Source organism: Perissodus microlepis, chromosome 15 (assembly GCF_051167445.1).
Source record: "Perissodus microlepis isolate ML-2025 ecotype Zambia chromosome 15, ASM5116744v1, whole genome shotgun sequence".
Classification (NCBI taxonomy): Eukaryota; Metazoa; Chordata; class Actinopteri; order Cichliformes; family Cichlidae; genus Perissodus; species Perissodus microlepis.
Genome location: NC_140475.1, coordinates 34403538 through 34431477, shown reverse-complemented (window position 1 = coordinate 34431477; position 27940 = coordinate 34403538). Strand labels below are relative to the sequence as shown.

The following is a 27940-nucleotide window of genomic DNA, read 5'->3' as shown; positions in this document are numbered from 1 at the left end:
CCTTATGATAAACAAACATGGATTCCTGGTGAACTTGTCAGGTTAAATAAGGGGTTAACCAAAGAGGGGTGGGCAGAAGCTGTCAGACTATTGGCAGGGAACCCCTTGTGGCTTGCTCATATCCAATGGCAGGGTCCCAGGAGTTTACCGTGTGCTGTCGTGAGCATGCTATCACTCCACTAGCTTAATGGTCACAAATCATCCTTTAGCCACTGACAACACGCTAGGTAAGTGTTTTGTGGGTCAAGGACATCTCTTGGGGAAGACAGATGCGTTACGTGAGCATACACATGTCCCCATGTTCTGTTCTTTTTCCCCTCTTCATTCTCGTTTCCTTGCTACCGCCATCCCTTCTGCGCAACATTGCAGTCCACCCCAGCCCCCAGCCACTGCCCTCCACTGTCTGCCAGCTCATGCCGAGGCGATAAAGTCTGCAAACTGCAGTGCCTTGCCAAAGCAGATTCGGTGGCATGAAGTCGTCCTTCATTTCACAAAAACACACCGAAAACATGAGGCGCACTTACAGAGCGCATTAGTGCCAACAAGTACGAGTGTGTGTGCCTGAATTTTATGTTTATATTTTGTGTGAGAGTCTGTGTATGCGGGTTTCTATGTCTGGGGGCTATGAATGCAGGAAATATGGCAGACCCCCTGCTCCCTAATCCCCATGTCCACCCCGCCTCCGTTAACCACAGCTTTCCCTCCACACCGGTTGGTTTCTTCCTGTCACACTGCAGCTATCTCAGCTGTCCTGTTTCTTCACTGTCAAGGTGCTAACAAACCATGAAAGGTGTCAATATGGAGGTCCTCTGATCAGAGTTTGGCTTGCACATGAAAGCTCCCATACGTGTGTGCTTGTAACTCGCGCTGGCCCCTAGCGCTGTGCGTGATGGCAGGCCTATGACTCTGAGGGGAAACTGATGGTTGGCCAAACAGCTTGACACACTCAGGTTCTCAGCGACCCGCTCTCTGTGCAGATGTAAGCAATACATCGACTCCAGCCAGCACAGCGCCGATCCAAACCTGTGAATCTGATACCAATTAGTGGGGGTCTAATCATGTGCCTCGCAGTCCTGGCTTTTGTTAGGATACGAAATAAAACGATGGAAGAAAAGTACAGGAGAGAGCCAAAACTGAGATGCAAAAGACAGAATCCCCTCCATAAAGTGAACAGAGAAAAGAGGGGCCAAGGAATTGTTTACAGAAGTGATCTGGCAGCAAAAAGGCTTCAATAGTCTTAATTTAATCTGTGAGGGAAATGTTCCCTGGCCTTCACATCTAGGAATGAGTAGGGATATCACGGTGGATACATCTGAAATGTGGGGGATGTGGGGGACTTTGTGTTTGCTGCACTGCTGGCGGCATGTTAGCATGATTAGCCACACCCAAAATCTCACCAAACGCTTGTGTAAGCGCCGGCCGACTCATGCAAACACACACTCAGAGACAGAGGCTCGCGGCCGCTCACACGCATACAGATGCATCATTGTCATTGTTCTCTTCTTGCAGGTGGAGCGTTGGCATTTAACCAGTCAGCAATGCCCCGCTGAGCTCCCAGCAGATTTGCAGTTCATCAGAGGGTCATATCTCTCTCACTCTCTGCTCTATTCATTCATTACTCTGCTCTTAACAGCAGCTTCTGCTAAACTGAGGTAATATACTGCCCCCTAGTGGAAGTTGTCTGTCATATTAAAAAAAAAAAAATAGCATCAGTTTGCCCTACAAATCTTTCAGCTAATTTGAACCAATAACCTCTCTGTGAACTCAATGTCACTCAGAGTTCATAGTGTCTGCGTTAACAGCTAACATTTTTTTATTCCCTGATAACAAAGCTTAAACACATGCCCGGCACTCTAAATGAGACGAGAGCTTCTGTTTGTTAGCCTGAAGCATCCTACGCAGTTGGTGGTGACATCAGTGGACGGTGTTTTCTTAGCTGAAGGGTTGAAGCTCAGAGAAAAATAAAAGCTATTTTATCTATGTGAGGAAAATGTAAGGGAGTAATTGTTTCCTTATCTACTTTCTAACCTCAGTAGTCATTCTGGGTGTCCTCTCTCATTTCCACCAACAGTACAGCTGAAATGTTTTTTTTTTTCATAATCGTAAAGAGACGTTTACTGTTTCTTTACTCCTTTAACATAAAAATAAAAAGTTATATTAGAAAAAAATATGACTGCTTTTGTCCAGTCAAGATAAATGTCTACATACTGTCTACATGTGAACCGCTACCAGTAAATTCATGATAGATTATAGTAAACAAAATAAATGAATGTTCGTATATTTGTGTCAAGTGGGGACAGGGAGAGTAGACCCATGCACAAGCCTTTGTTTAGGGACTGTAATTACTGCTTAATTCTTAACAGCATTATTTTTTATTAATGTAAACATAGTCCATGAAATTAAGAAAATCTATTTACCTATATTTAATTTATGGATTATTATTATTAGGGAAAACTGTTTGCTTCAAAAATATTGTTGAATACAAAGCTGGAAGTACATTTTACATTATTTTATTACAATATGAAGTTGAATATTGACCTATGGATGCAAAATGTAAATGGAATATAATGTTAAAATATCACATCATGATTATATTTAATGTTTGCTGGAAAGTTTGGAAAGATAACGAGCACATGGATTCTTGAGCTATGAGCAAAAGTGTGTTTTGAGAGATTCCAGCGACCTTTATTTTTGACCATCATAATCTAATTTGAAGAAATTCCCTCAAAGTGTCCCTGAGACACCACATTCATGGAAATGAAACGGACAAATAAATATAGTCTAAAGCCTCCGGTCACGGATTTTACCAGCGCTGAGGTTTAAGAAGTAAACTGTATAAAATATACAACAGAGACTCTGAACAGGTCTTCGAAAGTGCAGAAAAGAAAAATAATCCCAACTTGAAAATATCTGGTGGTAAATTTGCTTCTATTTTTTTTTTTTTTTACTTCCTAAAGGCTGACCGTGTCAAAGTGCAGCTGTCAGCTTGTAAAATGTAACAGAAAGAGCAGTCTGAAGAACTTTACTTTAGGGAATACACGACTTTCTACTGAAGGTCATGAATTATTTTGTCACTTTTTACAGAGAAATTTCTCCTTTTAAATCTTCCTTGAAACTTTAATTAACAAGTCTAGAGATCAGTTTGATTTGTGGGTCTTAGTCAGCATAACTTTTTAATTTGTATTTTTCATGCCAGCAGTGAAACAAGCAAAGCGGTCTTATTCAAATAAGTGTTTTTAGAGTTATTACATTTGGAGATTTTATGTGTTGTCTATGCTTTTTTTCTTCTTTTTTTTTTTTTGCCTTTTTTATTTATTAGAAAGTGCTTTTTTAAACCATGGGAAGGCTTTATTTTGAAAGAGCATTTGTTATTCATTTTTTATCATTTTATTTTAAAAGGGAGTAATTTAACAGAAATTACAACTGTGTTCCCTGCTGCCCTTAAAATAAATAAACAAATATATTGAGCATAAACAAAAAGAATATAAAAAAAAAAAAAAAAAAAAAAAAACACTTTGGTACAAATAAAATAAAGAAAAGTCACAAGAAAACAGAAGTCTGTTGATGTTTTAAATCAGCACGCTGCAATGTTATTCTTTTTTTTATTATTGTTGTGACGCTTGAGCTGAGCCAGAACACAAAATTTTCATTTTTACTATCATTGAATTTGCAGGAAAATGTATTTTTGGAATATAATTTGCTGTGTCCAGCCTCCTGGTATCACTTCTGCTCTGTGGAACATCAGCCCGGGCTGTTTGTCAATGTGGATTATTGTTTTCTTTCTCTTGACATATCCACATGACCGCCAGCAAGATGGACTTGATGAAGGGGAATGGAGGGAAGATGCTGATGAGCATGCTCAGTACATGCATATAATGCAGTGGAGGGGCACGCACTGGGAAAAAAAAAAAAAAATGGGCCATTGCCTCTCAGCGGCCTCCTTGACAGCATGTTCACTTAAGAACTAGCCTGCTTTTGTACACACTTGTAAGTTAATGAGACCAAATCCTTTGTTTAGCCCACAGTGGATACACAGCTACGATTGTTTTTAAATAGATCCCCACCCCCACCCCCGTCCCTCTTATACATCTGTTGGCTTATACCCTCCAGTACATCAAGTCTAGGCAGTCCGCCTTCCACGTCTGTGCTACTGAAACATCATACAACAGTGTCAAAGTTGTCATCTATTCTGGGCTCTAAGAGCCTGTTAGGGAAGCTGTCTCTGCTTGTCTTGAGGGACTGACAAATAGATTTGGCATAACTGCCCCCCTTAGCCATCTTTGTACGTACCGAGAAACAGAATATACATCAAGGCGCAACAGCGCGGTGAATGTGCTGCGAAACCAAGCCAACTCACTTGGTCGTTTGTGATGCTGCACATAAGCAGGAGTTTGTCAGATCTTGTGTTGATCTGTGTTATGTGCTGAAAAAAGTAAGAGACAGCCGGGCAGAAGCTCAAGAGCCCAGCGAGCAGAATGGCAGAGGTCAGGAAAAGGTTGCACAGGCTCTGCTGACTTTTACTGTGAGTCTGAAGGCCCGGAGGTGTTCCTCAGTGGACATCCAGATGTAACTGGGGCACACAGTCATGCATTAGAGGCACAGTGAGCCCATTTTTGTGGGGGTTTGTGTGTGAGTGTGTGTGTGTGTCCTGAGTTGCCACTTTCACCTTGGCCCTGCTGCCCACTGATCCCAGACCTAAATGCTGGCATCCATTTTTATTCATTTTGGCATGTAAGGTTTTAGCACTATGTGTTTTACATTTAACTAGAAAGGCTACACAGCATCAGGTCAATCAGAGAAATTACTGTTATTTAATAATTTGCTGTGGCTGTTATGAATTTCTTTATGTGTATAAATGGTCAGGTGTCATGAAAAATGCACAGCAAATCTTGAACAAGCTTGAACAGTTTGATGTTAAAATATTAAAATATTGATATGATGTACAAGAAGAAATTTTAGTTTCAACGCACATTAAATCCAAGTTACAATATGTTCACTTCCTTTAGGAATATTAGACCATAACTACTTATACTGTATTGTTTTTTCTTTTAAACCTTGATATTAACTCAAATTCATTCTTTGTACTTTTAATTTTAAAACTATTAAACTTTGTGTGATATTAAACAAAAAATCACTTGATCCAGTGTCCACTCACTGCCTACTTACTATCAAAACCATTAAAAAAAAAGAAGTGTATGCTCAGAAACCTTGATAATTCTAATGTCTAATGTGCTATTTTATTTAAAGACTACTGCTATTATTTTTTATATGTAAATAACTGGATACTAGATCAGTAATTTAAATATTTGCAATTTAGTTAGTGGATTTAATTATACAGAAAGGATAGAAGATATAATGTTCAAAAGTACACATGCCCATTGTTTCTTATATTTGTAAATGGGTTTTTTAAAATATTCAAAACGCATCAAAATAAACCAAAAACTTGTAACTTTGCTATAGCTTCTCGAGAGTAAGTAATAACCTAGACCAAACTTTACTGTGTTTCTTTGTGCAGTATTTTATTCTGCTCTCAGGAGCAGATAACCAAAGCAGCTCCTGAAGCCAACACAAATCATTTCAGTTTTAATATTTTTAATTTTGATCATTTTAATATGTAATTTTTTTTTCTGTTTTACAGTCTTAACATACAGTAGAGTTGTAGATATATCAAATTAAACTGTATTTTTTTTGCATCAAAATGTAATTAAATTGCATTAATTTAACATATAAACAATTTATCCTGTCAGTTAAATGATATCGTCAGTTTCAGAGATATGCTGCTTTACTGGAGGACACCTCGTCTCCATTCATCTCCATTTAGCTGATGAAGACACAACTGAATCTAAATATTTCCAAGAAGTAAGAATTGCATGTTGCTCTACAGAAGAAATGTATTTTCCCCAACATTGTGGATTTATTATCAGTGTACTTTTAATTGCACTTCTGACACTGCTTGTAGTTAAACTGTAGTATCAATAACACAGATACCAAACGCTACACAATATGTTTTTGTAAAAATTCCATGTAACACTTTGGTAGACTGACAAAAAGAGGGGGAGTTTAAAGCACAGATGTTTTTTAATAACTTTTAATTCTCAAATGGTGCAACGCAACCTCACCCTTCCTTAAGCCCAAGGCCAATAAGACAGCTGGGAAGAGACTGTGCAGCTGATAGCAGTAAAATCTTATTTAGAGAGTCTTTTGACAATAGTAATTGACACAGTCTGACTTAACTGAAAACCCTCATGGTTCATAGCTAGCTAGTCTGTTAGCCGTGATGTACTGTAGCCGCTAACTTATTTTAGCACTCAAACAGGCCTCACGTATCAACTCTCCAACTTTATTTTAGGAATAATCCTTAGTTTTAACCATTCTTGTATTTATTCACCGTCTTTATGTGACGACATATAAGCCACATTTTTTAACCTAACATTAATTACTAAATATATCAATGAATAGCCCATCCATCTTCCCACTGTTAGAGCAGAGTCAGTTTGGAGACTGCTGGGACACATAACTCCTTCTAAATGGATAAAAGATCAATTATTTAAATATGGAAATATATCTGTTTAGACATCTACAAGATTTCCAGAAACTCCACCTACATTAACCTGCCTGTACAAATAAATAAGTAAATCCTTCAGTTAAAAAGACACAAAACTGAGATTTTGCTGTTTAGAAACAAAGACGCTCATGTGCAACTTGTGTGTGTGATATATATGTGTGTAATGATGGATGAGGACCTTAGTTTCACTAACTATATATACATTAAAGCTGCGATTATATCAGCCTTTTGGGTATCTCAGAAATATAGCTAAACCGAGAGATTATGCACCCCGGCAAGATCTGCAGAAGCTCATTTATGTCTTTCTTTCTTGCAGAGCTGACTATTCCAATGCTCCTTTTATTGGCCTTCCTAAAACACTATTAGACAATTAAAGTTAATTAAAAATGCTACTACTACAATGTTAGCAAAAACAGTAAAAAACAGAATTATTTCTGTTTGTTTCTCAACCATTAAATAAATTGGACCCTAAATATAAAAATCAGAGATGTGTAAAGGATCCAGTATGTCTGCACAGTCTGATCACCTAGTAGTGCACAGATGTAAATACCATAGCTAGAACGTAAATACACACTGAGGTTAGATCGTCATCAGCCCGAGCTATTTTTAAAAAGATAAAAACACCCTTATTCACGATTGCTTTTATGGTAGCTGTACCATCATTAATTTGTTGTTATGTTGCCATTGTTGTAATTTGTTTTGTTTTTTTATTGTTGTTGCTGTTATTAGGGTTTTTATTACCACTGGTTTATTTGTCCTTTTTATTCCTTCTTTTATTTTGGGTTTTAATTTGATCTTGTAAAGCACCTTGAATGACTCTATATAATCAATAATTATAATAAAAAACAACCACAGGATAATCTTTACATAACAGGTGTCACACTCAAAATGTTAGTGTTGTTTGGATTTCACTGAAGAGTGTAAAAAATCTGAAAATTAAAATTACACAAGACGTGACTTACAAAGTGGAATAAAGCTGGAATAAAGCTATAGCACCATGTCACACATGTCACACACATATTATATATATATATATATATATATATATATATATATATATATATATATAGTTATTATTATTATTATTTTATTTTATTTTTTACCCATTGTTAATTCAGTTACACAAACAAATCAAGAAAGCAGGAACCTTCCAAAGATGTTAAAAAACTTTGACATGGTGGAAGAAGATTTGGATTGCAAAGGACAGACAACGCAGAGATGCAGCACATGAATCACACATCAAGGGCCAAACAGTGGAGTGAAAGTTGGAAAAACAATGTGAATCACAAAAGCAGTGTTGTGACAGTTTGGGTGGAAAGCATCAATGACTTCACAGATCAGCCAACTAAATGAGACTTTATGTCAAAGTCTCTCTAAATCCCTACTTGTTTGTTTGTGTCTCAAACCACTGCACTCAATTTCTGGGGCAAAATCATTATGCACCATGAAAATTGGAGAAAAAGATTAAGTTGGGAATCAAGTTTCAGGAATTATTAAATTCAGGAGGGGTAGAGGCATTTATCCATGTCTGATGTTGAAGAGAGGTTATTGAGAGGCCACAGCCGGGTGGTGTTATACCGTGCGATTGTGTGGCATTTGTCTTGGCACTGCTCTGATGTGACTCTTGGCACCACATGAGAGCAACACTCTGGCTTTAATTGTTTTTGATTTGATCGGACATTAATTGGCTTTACAGCGACATGTAAATCTAGCAGGACTGACTGCTCTTTGACATCAGCCGTGTCACAGATATGCCCATCACCATCACACCTCAGCGTAGTGGTATGAAGGCGGACGAAAGCTGTGAGTGGACAGCCGAGAAAAAAACAAGGGAGGGGGGTGAAAAGGAGAGAAAAAAGGAGGGAGTCCCATGGCTAGGTCAGGAGTTCAGAGCTGGAGTTTGTCACCTGCTTTCCCTGGCATGCAATCCTGCTCAGGAAAAGTCTAAAGCTCCACCGTCCCCTACAAACCCCCAAATCTGTCTCCAACTACCCTCCACTAATTGGATTTAATGAGCGATTTAACAGCGCAGCACTGCCCAATCAAATCAAACTGCTACTGTCTACCGTGCTTAATCCTGGGTCACTCCTTTGTCAAGCTTGTTTCCAAGACCCTCCTTTCTGCTGCCTCCTGCCTCACACATTCTCTCTCTCTCCCCGTCCTGTCTCTTTCTCTTAACACCCACCCGGTCTAACACGGAAAAGGCTGAGAAACCTCCCTTGTTAAAAAACAGCTCCAACAAAGATCTCACAAGACTTGGTTGCATTTTGAAAGTGATGTGCTTGACAGTTTGCTCTTGAGCTCAGGGTGCGATCACACCTGCAGGTCAAAAAGAATCTAATCTCTGGCCTTGCAACTGCAGTTTAGGGCTTTGGCCATGTCCACACGAATACGTTTTCGTTTGAAAACGCATCTTTTTCTCTCCGTTTTGGCCAAGTAAAACACAGCATTTTGAAAACGCTCACCAAAGCGGATACATTTGAAAACGCCATTTTCGCGTTGCAGTGTGGACAGCGAACCCGGAGCCTTTTCGAAAACGATGACACGTTTTAGTCATGTGATGCAGTCATGTGACCAATTAAACTAAGATAGCAGAGGACATTATACAGCAGTTGTTTTGTCTGCGCTCAATTTTGACAGCCATATTAAAGATTAATATCAGTTTATACATGCTTCAGATAGCTTTTCTTCAAATTCTTTAACTCTCACTCACTTTTGCAACTTTGTACCTTTGTGTTACTCGCAGCAACAACTCCACCTCATTGTTAATCCATTTAAATAAACTTTTCCTCGACATTTTGTTTCACGCGTTTTCGCCCGTTTCAGTGTGGACGCACAACTCTGTGAGAACGACTGAAAATGATAGTGTGGACACGGAGTGTTTTCAGACGAAAACGCCGTTTTCAAATTTATCCGGGCTAGTGTAGATGTAGCCACAGTTATCTTTGATCAGCTCTGTACTATTTTGTGAGCGCTTTTTAAAACTTGCTTAATATGAGCAATAATCCAGACTTTGTTTCTTTTGGTTTCATGGGTAATAAACGGACACCTTAAACATTTGTTATATGAGTTTGCAATCCCTCCGTTTATTTGCCTCTATGACGTCAACTGAAAACTTAAACTGACACAAATCCACAAAATCCTCTCTGAAAACATAGTTTTCCTGAAAGAATATTTACAATATGTTGAACAGTGAAACTTACTGTAAAGAGGTTTAACTACACATCCCCAACAGTATGTCCTAAATTTTTGCCCCCTTCATATTTGCCATCCAGGAGACCAGACTGGTGTCTTTGCTGGGCCCATTTTGGCCCTGGGGCTCTATATTTGACACCTCTGATTTAAGTAGTGTAGTAAAAGACACTGGGGAACTAGGAAGCGTCCATGCGTTGCAGATAAGACAATAGCAGCCTCCGTGAAAGCAGAGGTTCATTTAGGACAGATTTGTCACTGCAGCTGCAAAGCTGCTTCTCAACTTAAATTGCCAAAAGCAGCTTAATCATTGGGTCAAAGGGGAAAGGGCCACGAGCTAAGCAACGCAGGCTTCTGCAGAGGCTGGTATGGGTTTCAACATGTTATTATTTTCTTAAAGCATCCCCATCACAACACAGAGAATACCACAATGTAACCTCCTTTGAACGTATATTGTTTAATGTGCCTTGACTGTTTAAACTGCCACTGGCACTGGTGCATTTCTGTATACAGAAAAAATGATGTGCAAATGCATCTGGATATGCAAAGTAATAATTTCAGGCTCATTTATGAGAAATTCTTCAAAGGCTATTCAGCTGAAAAGCATATAATAGGCCATTATCCATGAGCCAGAAATGAACAAATAAGAAAAGTTCATGCTAAAGTTCAAATCTGACCGGGCTCTGAATGAAATAATTATTTGACATGCTATATACAAATATGTTAAATGAAATGAGGGATGATGATAATGTTGCTTGAGAACAGGGTTCATCTGAATTTCAAGTATGTTAAAGGTCCAAGCATAAGTCTGTTTTGCCTTGGAGACTTGAGCAAACTAATTTATGTAGAAAAGCAAACAAGGTATGTATTTCTGTGTATTTATATTCTATATGTATGTCCCCATCTTTAAATTATGCACCATTTCATGCTCATAAATCTACACTGCCTTCTCTGTGAAATCATGATCTGACTGGGTGTTCTACAGTAAACAGTGCCTTTACAGTAGACCATCGCAGGGGCACAGAACGTCACACCAATACATGCTTTATTGCTGGAGTCTGTATTGTAACTGATACTCAAGTGCACTGAAACAGAAAGATATTCATAGGCACAGTTCCATCTCTACAATCGCTGTTTTTTATTTTAGTCTGTTTTTTCGCTCTTCATCCTTTTTCCTGGCTCCAGTTCTCATCCACCCTTCCCAAAGTTTGCTCAATTCCCTCTAGGTTCAACGGCAGGGCACTAGGTCATGGTACTCGCTGGATTTTCACACTGTTCTCTCTACTGAACACCACATCAAGTTAATCAGGGTTAACAATTGTGGCGGTGCCTTGCTGAGCAGGGCTCCCATCGGCTTAGCGTGGCCTGGCTCTGGAGATACAGATGGGCTAGTAATCTCTCTCCTCTCAAGGCAGAGGGGACACATGAGGGCGGAGGCAGCTGGATGGCTGAGTGCGGATGTGGGCTAGCTGCGGTCAGAACAAAATTAAGACAGTAACACGTGTTAGATAAAATTGGAGATAAAAATTTTGTGACTTTAAGATATGAAAATATCTCCTAAAAGCAGGTATGTAAAATCTGAGTAATGGAGTTACTGAACAGATAACAATCTCTATAGTAATGTAAGCTAGCTTTCTAAATTTGAAATAAAACAAAATATTTCTGAACATAATAATAGGCAAAGACATTTTGTTCTCTCTCTGTTAGGCAGCTCCTTTTGTCCCCAAGGTATTTCATCTCTGTGCACTTCTGTTGCCAGAAAAACAACTTTAAAGGTCCATTTACCAATGTCTCCCTTCAACAAATAAGCTAATTTATATTCCTCCAGAATAGAGCTGTCAACAAAATTAATTTAAAACTAAAATTTGCATGCGAGAACTTGAAATTCAATGACATGCATCCTGGAAATAAAAGTGAGGAGCACAGCGCTTCAATGGCAAGGCAACATTAACATTCTTTTCATAGATTGTGAAAACTCACCCCTCTCAAACGGTGCAAAATGTAACACAAGTATTCTTAATCCCACGTGTGCTACTTTATTCTCATCAGCCACATAGGTCAAGACTAGTGGGATGTCAGAGGTCAAAAAAGACCAAATCCAAAGTAAGTGTATGATGCTTTAAGATCAAAGAGAGGGGGGAGAATAAAAATCTCAGAATTGAGGATGACTGAAGCGTGACCTATTTGGCAAAACAGAACTCTCTGTGCAATAGCAGCTGGCTCCCTTGCACAACACATCCCTGGGTGCCCCCACTATAGGCTACGCAGACTTAATTATTCATTCGCTTAGAAGGAGCATTACACAACCCTGCATCCCTGATAAAACCAGTGGGGGAAAAAAAGTCTGCCTGTCAGACGGCCCCGGGTGACGGATCTGGAGTTAAATCTTCTCCAGGAGTTCAATTTCAGACAGCAACTAAACACAACTCTACTCCTCGCATAACCTTTTGAACTAAAGAAGCGACTCTAAAGCCCAGCTCCGGCATGAGATTTTATGCGCATTTTACCCTTTGTTATGGAAGACTCTTGTCACAGCCCATCCTTTTTACCCACAACTCAAGCCCTTTCAAGCCACTCACTTTTTTCCATAAACTGTCTTGCGTTTGCAACGTCGCACCTCTTCGGAAGGACACATGTATTATTAAAACAGGATTCAAGTGCTATCCCTGCAGGGACATTCAGAGACTTTCACAGGTTTCTGTCAGTGCCATCATTTTGATTTAACTGTGGCTCCAACTTTTTTTTTTTTCACAAACATTAGGAATCTGTGACACCAGTGCACAAAGTCAATATTTCATGCGCTTGGCAACTCAAAGGCTAAGTTTAAGCTTTAAAGCACTTCTCTTCATTTATTACCCATGTCACCTCGCTTCATGAAAGTCTTAAAATCTCGTCGAAGGTATTATTCTTGAAAGTCGTGTAAAGTGCAAGTGAAACGACAAGAAAAAGAAGATGTGGCGGGAAAGTGGATGGTGATACGGTGGTAATGCTTTGTCCGCTCTCACACATGTAAAATATGTATGCCAGGGTCTCGCAAGGCCCCCAGAGTCACAGAGCATCATCCCTACACCATCTTCACTCAGTTTGTGGATGTCGATTAGTGATCGGGCCTGGGGAATTGTAGTAAGAACAACAAAAAAAAGAACAACACAAACAAAGTCCTACTAAACTTTACATGCCCTCGTTGCCCCAGTCAAGAAAATACAGTTCACCAAAAGTTCATGTGTCCATTATCATCTGTGAATTTGGTTATATGTCTGCGACTGGTAGTGAAAGAGGAGGAGCGGGCAAGCCAAATTTACCCCGGCAATTGTTGATATGACACATGACGTGCTCTACACTTCTGACCCTGATATGCAGGGTCGTTGCTCGGTCAGTGTGCCGCTGCAGGCTAACTGTGTTTGGGGATTGTGTGTGTGGTGAGTGGAGTTGGGGGAAAAAAAAGGATAACCCTAAAATATCTCTGTTACTGGCACTGTGTCGTAACATTTTCGAGCCAGCCCCGCCCAACATCAAAATGGGTTCAACTAGAGTTCACAACATATGGCCACACCTCCTCGCCATCGCGTCATCAAGCAGAAGGCATGTCGTCATGAGCAAGGCCTCACCTACACGCTTGTTTCTTGGTTCTTCTTGTGCCAAGGTCACAGCGGCCCCCAGTGGGGTGACATTCGCATCATATCAACAGTAGCTTGTAAAATGTCCTGATTTAGAGCAAGTTTTGTCTTGAATGGACCAACAAAGAAGGCCTGCTATTAGTTTACAACAAAATGAATTTGTTTGCAGTAATTTTAAATGATTATTAAAAAGTAAATTAATAAATAAATACAAATATTTCATAAACTGCAAAATTCTACGGAAATATGAAGGCAACAAAAGAGTTGTGAAATATGTATTACAGTTTTCTCACTAAAACACACACACTCAAATTATAATACCAAAAATATGGACAGGAAGATGAATAATACCACCATTTTATTATCAGTTAATGTACATTTCTAAATATGTGCCTTCATTATAGGCACAGATTTAGGAATGACAAGGAAATAGGGTACCTGTCATATATATTTTACATTATTTTTTAAAACTATGTTACAAAACTATATGAATATTTTTTTATTTAACAATTACAAATTAAATGTACTAGTAAAATAATTTTATAGTATATTAAATGCACAAGAAAATAAATGGTATGAAGAAAGTAGAATTTTAATGTACTATTTATTTTATATTACATGACCTTCTAATCTCATGTCTTTTCATTTATTTTTGTTTCATTACAACTTATTTTTGGCATATGTGTATTTAATATTATTTTTGATTTGTATATGTTTTTGTCTTTGTAATGGTGTGCCTTCTTGACCAGGACAACTATAAAAAAGCATTTTAATTTCAAGGGTAAATAAATAAATAAAATTGATACAAATGTTTACATTTAAAAAAAGATTAATTTCATATGAACCTCAAATATTTTTTTTTATTAGTAGACTTATTTGTTCTGAAACCTGACAAGCTGAAATAAAAATGCATATAAAATTATATTTTACGCAGTATTATTTAATCGGAAAGTCAATTTATAAAGCAGTCAAAACAGTAATATTCAATAGGTTTTTTACAGAATAATGTAATTTTAACAACCTCACAGATTTTTTTTAACAGTGCTTCCAATTAGAAATCAACTCAAGCATTTTCCACTAAACCATTAATTTGGGATACCAACACTGTTGGGTTCATTCCCTCCAAATGATGATGATGTAACCTACTAAAATTCAGTGAAACTGTTTAATTAAAATATAGAGATTAAACTACAAGATACTAATTTTAAAAAAATCTTTCTTTGACTTTTAAACGATAGAAAACAAATGACCTTGTCAAAATACTGTTATTGCAATTAATATACATTTTAAATAATAGAAAACTAAATAAATATGTATATAAACATTATTTTCTTGTCATGTATTATATTGCAAACATATAAGTAATGTGTTATAAAACCAATTCTTTTGCTCTACTCTCAAAATGACTGTGTGACTAAACCCAAACTCATCACTTATTAGGAGAATTATAAACACAAGCTCACATAGTGAAGTTCATCTTTTTTATTTAAAGACAACAAAACAAAATAAATAAATAATGAAAAATAAATATGAAATAAAGAATACTCTGTTTATAACATGACTTTGGTGAGTTTAGTGTAAAATGTGAAGAAATTATTATGAAACAAACAACATAAATGCCTGCAAAAAGTGTAGTGCCTGTTTTAGCACTGCCTTGTACCTAAAGCAACTCTAACAGTGCTGATGTTCATTAAAAAAACAAAAAAAACAAAAAAAACAAAACAGCTTCTAACAGTGGACTCAACTCCTTGTGATCACATACCAGTCATGCAGTAATAAGAATGAAATATTTCAAAGACTAAGAGCGCCCACCAGTGTTGAAAATATATATGAAATCAGCATCATGATATTAGCAATGTGTACTTTGTAGTGCTTTCCAATGAAAAAAAAGATTCTTTGTATTAGTTGTTGTAATTATTTCTGATTACTTTAGTGTTTAATTATTGTCTCACTTACTGTGACATTTAAAAAAAACATATTGGCAATGTGTTTAAGCGCTTGTTAAATTAATAAATACAATATGAGAAGAATGTAAAACAGTGTCATCAATGGAAAGCTGAATATTTCATTTGATCAACTGTAATTAAATTACTGTAAAAACTTAAAAACAAGAAAAAAAAATTAAGTTCTAAATCCTTCTGTTATTTCAGACAAAAGGGCCTGCCTTTAAAATCTCTGTACTGTACAGTTTTGGCATTAATAACATATTAATATTCTTTATCACAACAGAAGGTCAATAGGTCAAGGTATCATTATGTTTCAGTAGGAAATATTTAGACAGTGATATTTTTTCAGTTATAATTTTTTACAACAGATTTGAGATGAAATTGAAGTCTGTAAAGCTTTTATGTCTTTGAGTAATTACAGCGATGTTCATTTACAGTCCCCTGTCTTCAGAGGCACCACGTAATTGTAAAAATTGTTGTAATCATAATTAAAATAAAAATCATCATTTTAGATTTTGGCCTTTCTATTCTTGAAGCCGATAAAGTCTACCCTTGTGAAGTCTTCCAGTTACAGACTAGCCAGTCAATGACAGTGACCCTCGTGCGCTGATCTACCGCCAATGTCTTCTGTGGCTCACCAGTATCTTTATTTTCATATATCCATCATACTGTTGATTTCGCAAATCCTAATGTTGATGTTATCGCTACAATAGAGTTGTTTTTGCAGCCTATCCAACATTTATCTCTGTTGATTCCAAGTTCACACGCATAGTTCAAAATCCAAATGCTGCATTTGAAATCAACTTACGAGCTTTTAACTGTTTAACTAATGCAAAAAATAATGAAAGAATAGTTTACACCTGTCCATGAAAAAGGTCCATTGAGCAAATTACCTTTAGTCCCCTGGAAAAAACAAAAAAGGGGGCAAAAGCTTAAGAAGCTGTAATTCCTAAACCCTAAAAACACCCTCAAAAAAAATCAGGGAGTCAGCAAATGAATCCCACAATGGTCACAAAACTTTAAACACCTTGAATAATGCAAATCATGTCAGTGCTTAATATTTATTCATATATGGTCCTCTGATGCAAATGTAAAACATTTGGAATATTCATCAAATTAACAGTTAGCATGATGTTTTACGTTCTGAAGCACAGGTAGGATGTTGGTACAAACCTCTTTATCCAACTCTTGCATGAACAGCAGAACTCTGTTTATTTCCATAGGAAATATAGTGAACTAAACAGCATCAGATCAGCCTCTGCACAGACAAATCCAACCCTTACAGAATGAGCTTTGTGCTTCTGGTGCGTGATACTACTCTACATGATGGTCTTGATGCAGAAAGTGAGACTGATGAGGGACAGAAAGTACAGATCGCGAAGCTCACACTGTTCTTAAAAAAAGAGAGAGAGAGACAGAAGAAGACAGTATGTAAAACTTTTATTTACTTTCTAACATCTGATTACTATACTACCAAAGTGAATTGAAATGAATCGCATCAAGACATACATTATGGTTGTAAATAAAACTGTACCTCCTTCAACCACTTTTCCTCTAACAGCCACTTGCTAATTAAAGTTTGCCGAATTGTCCATTTGCTCCTGTGCAGCAGGTTCCACCAGTCGGCTGTACGAGTAGACCAGCATCATCTGCAATGGACAAAAAACGTTTGTTAAAGAAACGTTTATTCTCATGTTGAAGTGGAAGGTGACTGAGAGAAAGAGAAAGATTGTCTGTTAGTTGGTGTTGTGGCGTGGGTGTGGTCTCTGGCCGGGTGCAGAGGAGGGGTGACACAGTGAGCTCCCGGGGCGGCGCAGGGGTGGGGTGAACAGGTGTGTTGGGATGTGAGTGTGATTATGTCTCTTTATATGTTGTCAGTGACAGGCAGAGGGGGAGTGTCTGTGTCCCAGTGAAAACAAAAACCACAGTGTAATCACATTCGAAAATAAAGTAGTGCTGTCATTACGTCCGTGTCCTGTCTATGCTTAACGGGTCCAACGCTACACGTGTCATTATCATTTAGCAGTTGCTAAGCTGAGTTCAATATTCAGTTCAATTCAATTTTATTTATACAGCGCCAAATCACAACAACAGTCGCCTCAAGGCTCTTTATATTGTAAGTTAAAGACCCTACAATAATACATACAGAGAAAAACCCAACAATCATATGACCCCCTATGAGCAAGCACTTTGGCGACAGTGGGAAGGAAAAACTCCCTTTTAACAGGAAGAAACCTCCACCAGAGCCAGGCTCAGGGATCCGCCATATGCTGAGACCGGTTGGGGTGAGAGAAGGAAGACAGGATAGAAGACATGCTGTGGAGGAGAGCTAGAGATTAATCACAAGTATGATTTAATGCACAGAGGTTGATTAACACATAGTGAGTGAGAAAGGTGACAGAAGAAGAAATACTCAATGTATCATGGGAATCCCCTAGCAGCATATTGCAGCATAACTAAGGGAGGGTTCAGGGTCACCTGATCCAGCCCTAAATATATTCTTTATCAAAAAGGAAAGTTTGAAGCCTAATCTTAAAAGTAGAGATAGTGTTCGTGTCCTGAATTGGACACAGACACGTCTGGAGTTTTACAGACGTGATTTGAAGCGGGAATGTTTCATTTGGGTTCATTTGGTAGTATCTGTAAAAGTTTAAATATTTTTAAGAACTGAACATTTGATGCTGTGATAACTGAGAAACTACATCGGATGTGACAGGGAGGCAGAGCTCCACGTTTTTTGTTGTTGTTTTTTTTTTTACAGAGAAAATAATGAAAGAAAGGTCTGTGAAGAACTGATGGAGTAAATGTGGTTGTTTTTGCCTTGTTTGCTTCTAAACATTTGGGTTTCATAACGAGTGAGCCTGTACTTCATTAAAAGGATATTGTTGTGCTTGCTTGTTACCTAATCCAGTTGCTGCTGGCTAGACATGTCAACATGCATCTCCTTTTCTTAACTTAAAACCTATTTTTAGGTTTTTATTTGTTCTAAACAGATACTCACTGATGAGAAACATCACTTTTTGACATAAAACAGAAATGCACATTTGCACACTTTGTGAGTCCCAATTTTAGAAACTGGTTCATTTTATACACATTAGTGCAAGAACAAAGGTTTGCGTAAAAAGGGAATGTGGTGATTAATCATTGTTCTCAAGCAGGTAGCATTATTCATTCCTAATAAATGAAACGTAGAGAGAAGTATTTAGGCAAAGTAAAGCAATACAAAAGCACAAATGTGTATTATGTATTATTTTTATTATTTTTATTTGTAATATTTTATGTAGGAAAAGAAGAGAAGTACATAACCTAAATCTACCCAAATGTACTATTTACACTGTATAAAGAAAATTTCAAAAGCAAAAATATTGCAAATGAGTTTTCATGTTTTCATCATTTTATTTTTCCAGGTTATGCCCTCGATATAAATATGATTCCTCTCAGCCAACAAAAGTCCATTTACACTTAACCTCTGACAGGATGCCTTATGGTTTTGACATTGTAATTGTTGCTTACCGTTAGCAGGACCAGCAGTATTGTCATCATCCCCATCATGACATACATGTTCTCGGTAAGGCCTCCAGCCCATAGTGGGCCCAGAATGGTGGCTAGACCCCCCACTGAACGACGTATTCCCTGACTGAAACCTGCAAAATGCCCCACACAGCACAAAACACATCAAAGGGCTTACTTATATGGTTATTATAAGGCCTTAAAATGTGCAGTCAGTTTCACTGATATACTAATTTTTTCCCTCGAAATGACCCCAGAACCCTGTCATGCCTTTGCTTGTCCAGTAGATGGTGCAGTTTCTTACCTTGTGTTTTCTCAGCTGTAATTTTGGAAAACAGAGAAACCTGCGCAACAGACACAAACGGCAAACCCAAAATCTGCAGAAATACCCCAATGATGAACTCTGTCAGCTGCCATGCAAAGCCACCTAGAGAAAACACAAAACGCCAAAGGAAGGAAAAAGGTGAATAATATATATGACACATTTCGAAGATGGATTTCAGGAAAGCTTTTTTAAGGATTAAATATTACATATGTGTAAAAAGAAAGCATTACTTTGACTGTGTCTCAGTGAGAGATCAAGGACCTAGTTCTATATGTGAAAATGCTCCGTCCAGATGAACAGCATTCATGAGAGTTAGATGCTAAAGCAAAAAAAACAATCAAAAAAATTATAATTTCAAGTTGAGTCTAACCTAGCGGCTTAGCCAAGAAGATGAGGCACCAGACACAGGAGATGTTGCACATGCACAGACCAATGGCGAGGATCACCCGTTCTGTCACATGACGGCTCAGCCAGCGCACAAACAGGAAGCCGGCAATCACCACTACACCACCAAGAAAGTACATCACGCTGTTCTCCAGCTCCCCAAAGCTGAAATATTTCTGCGTCAGAGGGGTCACCATGGTCTGAGGACACAGCCCGTTAAATCCTTTAGTCTCATTATGTTTGTTGGCAAGATAAAACTTAGTTTGTATGCTCTCACAGGGTTTAAAATGATTAAAAATCAAGAAATGATATACTGAAAAGAGATCATTTAATTTGTATGTGAGTTTCAATCTGCACCTCCAGCGCTGTCTGATTGAAAAAGGTGACAAACTGGGCAGCCAGCAGCACAATCACCTCTTCTCTCAGGAACTCTGATACAAAGAAACCGAAACATGTAGACAAAACATGAAAACACTGGAAAGAGACATTGGTCAACAGCAAAGTCAGAGAGAAAGGGGACAAAAATCTATTTCATAACCAGGAAGTTCAGAAACAACAACAACAACAACAACAACAAACAAACTGTGCTACTTCACTTGTAAGAGATATAATTTGCACATTCCAAGGCTGATAAAACTAAGACGCTTTGTAGCAAGAAGGCAATCCAATCTGTTTAAGAAGAGGATAGAAGAAGAGATGAACAAACAGGCAAGGCTCCAAGCAATAATCATGTGAATCACTGACCTCGAGATATGCTGAAATTCTTAAAGACACCTGAAGACTCTGCTGGTGAAACAGGAGAATGAGGTGAAGGATTCGGATTCAGCGTAGTGTTCCTGGGTGGACTGGAAGCCACGACAGAGCCGTAGGACCCCATCAGCTCCTGAGACACTATTAGGGGCTTTCCCTCTTCATCGCTCTCTTCTACGTCTTCCACAAGGCTTTTCTCATTCTCTTCCTCTTGGTTCTTTCGCGTCATACTATCCCTGCGTTTCCTCTTCTCAACGGGTGGTAGGTCCACAGTCAGGAAAACAACCACGAATTGAAGGAGAATCCACAGCACACACATAAACAGCTGCAAGGGATGGATGAACAAGGTCACTGCTCTCCACAGATGGAGGCAAAAAATGCGTGAAAAATGTAAAACACCTTATTATAATACATACTGACATGTTTTAAATCTTACCCCGGGTGCAGTGTATTTATTGATTACAAAAGGACCCAGGTGGAAATCACACAACCTCAGAAAGATGTTAAATGCTGGACCTGTGTTAAACAAAGGATACTACATGAATATTATCCACCTAAAACCATTAAGATTTATAATAACTAAACAATCTTTAATGTTTGTCACAAGAAAGCAAACAAGCACTGACCAATCACAAGTCCAGCCTGCCGACACGCCATGAAAGCAGCAAATACAGTGGCACGGTCCTCTGGGGCCGTGCTTCTGGTTAAGAAGCCAAAGATGGACGAGCTAACGCCTGCACCGATGCCTGGGAAACAAACAAACCAACTAAAAACCAAAAACATCAACTTTGGCTTCTCTTTTCCAGGTAAAACTGTTTTTTGTAAAGTGGGAAAAAAGATAAGAAATCATGTTTCACTAACAGTCAAGTGACAGGAGTGATTTAGAAACAACAAAGAAAAACACGTGTTTTTTATTTAACATGGCACTTAGTTATCCTAAATGGTCACAGATGGCATATTGTGTAAACAGTTGCAAGTTTTAAATGTTAAAAGCATAATTAATTGGAAAAAAAATGTTTTGTTTTTTTCACTTATGTTGGGACAGGTGAAATGTATTTGGCTTATTGAGTAACCAGAACTTTGGGTGTTTCAGCCTCAAACTGGCCAAGAAAATAATTTTTTGAAGGCTTTGAGGAACTGCAAGAAATGAAGATAAAACAGCAAAAAACGATAAACCAGAAAACAAGTTTCTACTCTGACAAACAGACACCTTACACGTCTTCATCTTATCTTAACAGCTCTATTAAGTGACTCCCACGAATGTCTTGGTGATGTTAAGTGAGGGATTTGTACGGGATAAAGGAATGCTATCACTTTTTGCAGTACAAGCCGTACCATTGAATGTTCATTTATTGGAGCCACATGGAGCCAATTTCCCCCTACAATGGAACAATGACCCAAAACACAGCTCCAAATAAGAACTGTGAACATGAACTATTTAGACAAGAAGGAAACAGTTGGCATTCTTGAAATTTCTCCAGATTACCCCAACAAAGTGACAGCAGTTATGCAACTATTATGTCCAACCTCGACAAAGTCTTAACAATGTCTCATATCCAGTTCATAATAATAATAATGGATTGGATTTATATAGCGCTTTTCAAGGCACCCAAAGCGCTTTACAACGACACTAACTAACATAACACACTCAGTTTCTGCAAACTCAGCAGTATATTTCACCAAACATACCTTAAGACTCAATTTAAAGTAGCTTGTAAACAGATCGCAGGTTGAACTTTGAAACACTTTTAGTGACCTACAAGTTAAGGATTTATGAGTGTCAATGGAAACTATCACAAAGGCAGGGACTATATTTTGCAGTAAATAATGTATCCCAGTATTTTCTAATCACTGAAGTACTTTCAGTCTGAAACTTTTATAATCAAGTTTTTTAAACTGTTCTAAACTAACATGCTTTTCAGTATGACTAACATATTTGTAGTCATTAAATCCACAAAATGATTCTCAGTTCTACGTTTACTTATTATAGACTCACCTGCTACCAGTCTGCTTGACAGCAGAAGCCACTTTGAGTATCCCATCAAGTACATAAAATTACCTGTAAAAAAAAAAAAAAAAGATAAAAAGTAAATATGGAATCGACTTAAACAATTGTCATAAGATTTGAATAAAAAAAACTATGTTTGGTTTCTTGTACAAAAGAAGTACCCAGTATAACTGGGGTTCAAACGTGAATCCTATTTGAAGGATTGCTGAGTGTTAGAAAATATGCAAGACCTGTGGACTCACCAACTATCTCAAAGATGTTGGCAAACAATATGATCTTCTTTGTTGATCGGGTTCTGTCGGACCAGTGGCCAAACAGTGGTCCAGACAGTAGGCCACTCAGACTGAATGCTGACAGGACCAATCCCAGAAAGTACGGTGCTGCATCCAGAGTCTGCAAGAAACGCCATATTGTGGGCAAAATTACAGCTGTGGATAGAGAAGAGAGGGGAAATGTGTTTTTTATTTTACCATTACGAAATCATACATATTCGATTCATCACAGTCTGAAAACTAAAAGACAAAAGATGGATACATCACGCTGTTATTGCTTAGAGCTTTATTTATCACACAGGCAAAGGATAATGCTGACCAAATGTAATCCAAAATTCAATTACTGGGTCAGATGGCACACAATAAAGCACGCTCTCTGAGAATTCCAGAGAAAATTACTACTCAAATTCTTGTCGTTCAGGGATATGGCCCTGACAGACACAACTGTGTGTGGAAGTGACAAAACTGAATGTTTCTTTTTCATAAACTTTAGGAATTTATCATTTATTTGTATATTTATATATTGCTTGTTAGGAAAGAGCAAAACCTCTGTATCTGTAGATAATTCAATATCTCTCTTTTTCATTGACCTTGTCTATAAACAACCTCTATAGAGCACACAGTGGAGTCAAATAAACAAGATTTGATTGAAGTACAGACTTAATTTAGTTCAAGGTGTTAAAACCCCCCACTGATTTAACTTTTTAACAATTACAGCCAATTTATGTACCTAATGTACCATTTTTAGATGCAAAAAGGTAAATAGAAACTGATTGACTGATAAGCAGTTTCACAACCAGGTGAGGCCTGTACCCTCGTTACATCAGGACAAACTAAGCTGATAAAATAAAAATCTGGTTCATTCTTTAAAAGAATGAATGAATTGATTAGCTCAAAAAACACCAAAAGGCCTGAAAGACCACAGAAGGGGAGGTAGGTCTTTGTTTGTTAAAGTCTACAATCAAGAGACACTTTCTGATTGTTAATACAAATACAAAGGTACAACAAACCAGTGGTTATGTTCAAAAACAAGAAGGTCAAATTAGACTTTACCAGAAACATTTAAAGGGGCCTACACATTTCTGAAAAAAAATGTCTTCTAACTTCTAAGAATCATGGGAAGAAAAAAGATGGAGAAGGAGAGAAAGAGCTCAAGGTCCAAAGCATATGACATTATCTGTAAATCATGGTGGAGGCAATATTAAAGCATGTGGAACTAGGTCAGTCGTGCTTACTGATGATGTGACTGTTGATAGAAGTAGCAGTAGCACATTCAGCAAAATGTCGCAAAACTGATTGGACAGCGGCTGACAGTGCAAATGGATAGTGAAACAAAGCATACTGCAATACCAAACCAAGAGCTTCTGAAGGGAAAGAAATACCATATTCCTCAGTGGACAAGTCAGTCATCTGATCTCACCCCAGCAGAGCATGGTTTTACAAAACTGGAGGTAGAAAGATCCACAACGAGGCCTGTCAGAGCATCTTGAGGAAGGAAACACAGCGTTTTGTGATGTCTATGGTTTCTACACTCCAGGAAGCATTTTCATTCAAATATATGTATGATTACGTGATGTTAAAAATAATGTTTCTCTTCTCAATTAATCATTAGCCTTTAAAAACAGATGACTAAACATGGCTGCAATTCTTAAAAGGTTAATGAATTATTTTGGTAAAACCCTTGAATTAAAGTATGCACTTCAGTCACATCATGAATGTTTGATTTAAAATCCACTACAGTGGAGCAGAGTCCAAAAACGTATTGACCTAACTGTGTAAAGCGATTTGCTTGATGCACAATGCTTTATAGCTGATACCTGGTTGGCTGGTCGGTTTTCCAGGCTGTTCACAACTACTCATCCGGTTAGTTAGCTGCATTCTTTGCTCACATTGGTGTAGTTGCTTTAATTATCTGTCCCAAATTTGAGAATTATTTACTCTACATGGCAGTTATTTCACATCAGCTATGCGTTAATTCACCCTTTTTGCAAGAGTTTAGTTAAGTTCATTGACTTTGATTGATTTGTGGTTGCCACATTGCTCCTAACCTGTTCTTATGTATACACGTCTTAAAGGCGGACATTTTTAAACACATTTGGATTATGCAATGGTTTCACAAAGCACACCTGTATTCATGTCTGTTGTCAGTTGTTCTTTTGACTGTATTTTTAAAGTGACTGTGACAGAGTTGTGATAATGGCTTAAGCAATGTTTGCATAAAGACAGTGATGTCCAACCAGTTAAATTCAGTTTGATTTTTCTTTATATAGCACGAAATTTAAAAAAACAAAACAAAACAGTCAACTCAATACACTTTATATTGCAGTAATAATACATAATGGAAAACCCTTAAAATCAGGTGACCCTGTATGAGCAAGCACTTGGTGACAATGGGAAGGAAAAAGATTTCTCCAGAAGCACCAGCCTTAGGGAGGGGTGGCAAGGTGCCGAGACCGGTTGGGGGTGAGGGGAAGAAGACATGCAGTTGAATATACAGTGTCAAACTGTAGTGTAGATGACCCTATTTTACATTACTCACTCTTAAATAAACACAGGTGGGTTGTACTGGAAATCTGCACTCTTGGATTTAAAACATTAATTCAACTACAAGTAAAACCACTCGTGTTAAAAGACTTAACCAACTGTTTGTGTTTTAAGTACTGTTCAGTTTCCTGTGATCAAGCAAACCTAGCTAGTGTTTCCCTTGAAAATTTGAAGTCCAAGTGTAAAATAACTGCTTAAGATTTTAGGTTAACTTAACCTTGTAACTCTTTGGGAGTTGCCCAATATTGTTGCAAAGTAAAACAAAAATCTTTTCTACCTGAGATTTTCCTTTAATCACTAATTTCCTTGTTTGTTCTCACTGTCACGTGGGGTGCTATCAAGCGCTCCAATCATGCTGGACTGAGTCACTTATATACATTTGGGTCACAGGTCCTCACGCTTAGCCTGGTTGTACTCAATGGTTCTGTGCTATGGTCTTATCAGGTGAAACACAGTTATTATTTCCATAGGAACAGTTTTCTTACACATTTTGCTAAGTCCTGTGCTTTGTTGGAGATTGTTCAAGTAGTTCGATTTTTAGGAACTAACTCATCAATGGAGGCTGACACACGTGGATCTTACTCACAGATCAGCCTGGGGTTCTCTCATTACTGCGCACACAAGGGAACATAAATGTACGGTGATGCAATGATATCGCAATATTTTTATACCACATAAAGATTTACACTGGTATTATCGCCTTACCTTTGAGTTTGCCCAATTCTACCTCAATCTTGCTTCTGTGGATGCTGAATTTCCTATTTTCTGCTTTAAACTTGTCACCAGCAAATAGTGAAAACAATTTGCTGTTACAGAATCATAAAATTGAAACAAACCTTAAATTTGTACTTAATTTCACTTCATTTAAAGCTCACAATTGTATTGCTTGAAGCCTGGATTTATAATCTATTCTTTTACAGTTGTCTGTGTGTGTCTTTATAACCGGTTAAGCTTATGGTACTTATAATGCAGTGTGTAACACAGAACAGATTTTTTTGTTTGTTAAATGCCAATGCAAATGCGGTAAATAAACACAATGTAACATATTATTATCTCCACCTCTTATAATAATTTGATTTTTATATATTCTATGCAATACATATACATCTTATATATTGGGATACTTATAAACATTTATGTTATCACAAATGCGCTTTAAATGCACTGTAGAGATGACCTTCATTGAAAATGATTATGTGAAATGAATTATTTCCGATGTTTTTTCTTTTTAAAGTTCATTATATTTGCATATTGTTAAATAGACTGTAGTAAACATGAAGGGGATATGGATATATATAAAATAAAGAAATGACCTATTTTTAAAAATACTCATGCGTCATTGCACCGGTGTTGTGCCACAGCGTTATAATTAAAACAGTCCATTTTGTCCACTTAAAATATCTTTATAGAACAGTTTTGTTGTACTTGTTACAATTTCTTTGTCATTGTCATCTACCCATGTTTACCCCAATAACAAGTCTTACCATATTCCACGCCGCTAAGAAGAAAAATAAGTCCGATGGTGATATATGTCAGCTTCTTTTCCCGTCTGCTATCCATTACGCCTCACTGCTGAATTCTTCTCTCTAACACTTTAAACATACATGTCCCTTCTCGTCTCCCTACCAAACACAGCCGACATAATTCCGAGAGCAGTGTTTCCAATTACAGAGAACAGCTGCAGAATGCTTCAAGAGCACACTGTTCCTACTACCTGAACAGCGTTTGCAAGGCTAATATCGCTTATCACTACGCGTTATCTCATATCGTATGGAAAACTCGTGTTTTCGTCGTGATTAAAGTCCATGCATATATAAAATGTCTGTAATTAAACCAGCCGGGTAAATGCTCCGCAATGATTGATGCTAGCCGTAGCTTACTAAACACTCGCCCTCAAACTGCCAAAAGCGAGGCAGAGGGGAAACAACCAATCACCGCAGCGCGCAGTTTAAAGCCATCCTACACAACTTCCGGTTGCCCGCACATTGACAGTCGCAACCGCTGAAACTTCAACTGCTTTCATAGATTGAATAATATACGCACACATTAGAGTATAAGGTTTTTTTCTTCTTCTTTCTGTTGCAAGACCATTTAACAAGATACACGATGGTAGTGTGTATGCGTGTGTGCGATACTGCAAATTTTGGTATCGATCTGATACAAAGAACTGCACTTCTTGCTTATACGTGCTTTATTAGACAAGCGTCACTATTGCAAAAAATAAAACCTTTTGAACCCCTTGGACTGAATCTGGATATTCGCTAATGAGTGTGGATTCAATCATGCTGATTACCGCAGTTTAGGAGTAGGAGAGAGCATAGGCAGGGTGAAGTGGGTGGAGACGAGTGTCAGGGGTGATTTGTGACAGGAGGCTAGCAGCAAGGGTGAAAAAGAAGGTTTATAAGACGAGAGTGAGACCTGCTATAATGTATAATTTGGACAGTAAGACTAAACTAAAAACCCTAAACCTGGAGCTGGAAACGCTAAAATTTTCATAGAAAGTGACTGGGATGGACAAGCTAGAAAATGAGTGTATCAGAGGGAGAGCTCACGTCAAGTGTTTCGGAGATAAAGTTGGAGAGACAAGGGATGATGATGAGGAATAGTGGATTTGTTGGACAAAGGATGTTGAAAATGGAGATACCAAGCAGGAGGAAAAGCGGAAGACCTCAGAGAAGTTACATCGTTCCTTTATTGCGTCACTAAACTCTAGTCTGAGTCAGACAAAAATGTTCCCCATCTTGTGACTTCCATTAGAAGAAAAACCCGCTTTCCATACAAAAAGCTGCCTGTGTACACTTGATTAAATTTTCTGTCTCTCGCGTGT

General features: G+C 37.8%; 1 protein-coding gene across 4 annotated transcripts; it reads right to left on the bottom strand.

Annotated features, from left to right (window-relative positions):
- Window positions 1–14841: 14841 nt before the first annotated feature.
- mfsd8l1 (major facilitator superfamily domain containing 8-like 1) lies at window positions 14842–27044 on the bottom strand. 4 transcript variants are annotated; one of them, XM_084952601.1, is made up of 12 exons: window positions 26598–27044; window positions 22540–22690; window positions 22286–22348; window positions 20916–21035; window positions 20726–20805; window positions 20284–20614; window positions 19897–19970; window positions 19526–19739; window positions 19135–19257; window positions 18834–18964; window positions 16855–16969; window positions 14842–16713 (listed from the first exon to the last, which is right to left on the bottom strand). In XM_084952601.1, the coding sequence occupies exons 1-11, from the start codon at window positions 26598–26600 to the stop codon at window positions 16889–16891; spliced, it is 1371 nt and encodes a 456-aa protein (XP_084808727.1). In that variant the 5' UTR covers window positions 26601–27044; the 3' UTR covers window positions 14842–16713; window positions 16855–16888. The 4 variants fall into 4 exon arrangements, with proteins under 4 accessions (XP_084808727.1, XP_084808724.1, XP_084808725.1 ...); XM_084952598.1 differs by having other exon boundaries at window positions 22540–22725; window positions 26598–27042; XM_084952599.1 differs by having other exon boundaries at window positions 14842–16708; window positions 22540–22725; window positions 26598–27042.
- Between the last annotated feature and the right edge of the window lie 896 nt (window positions 27045–27940).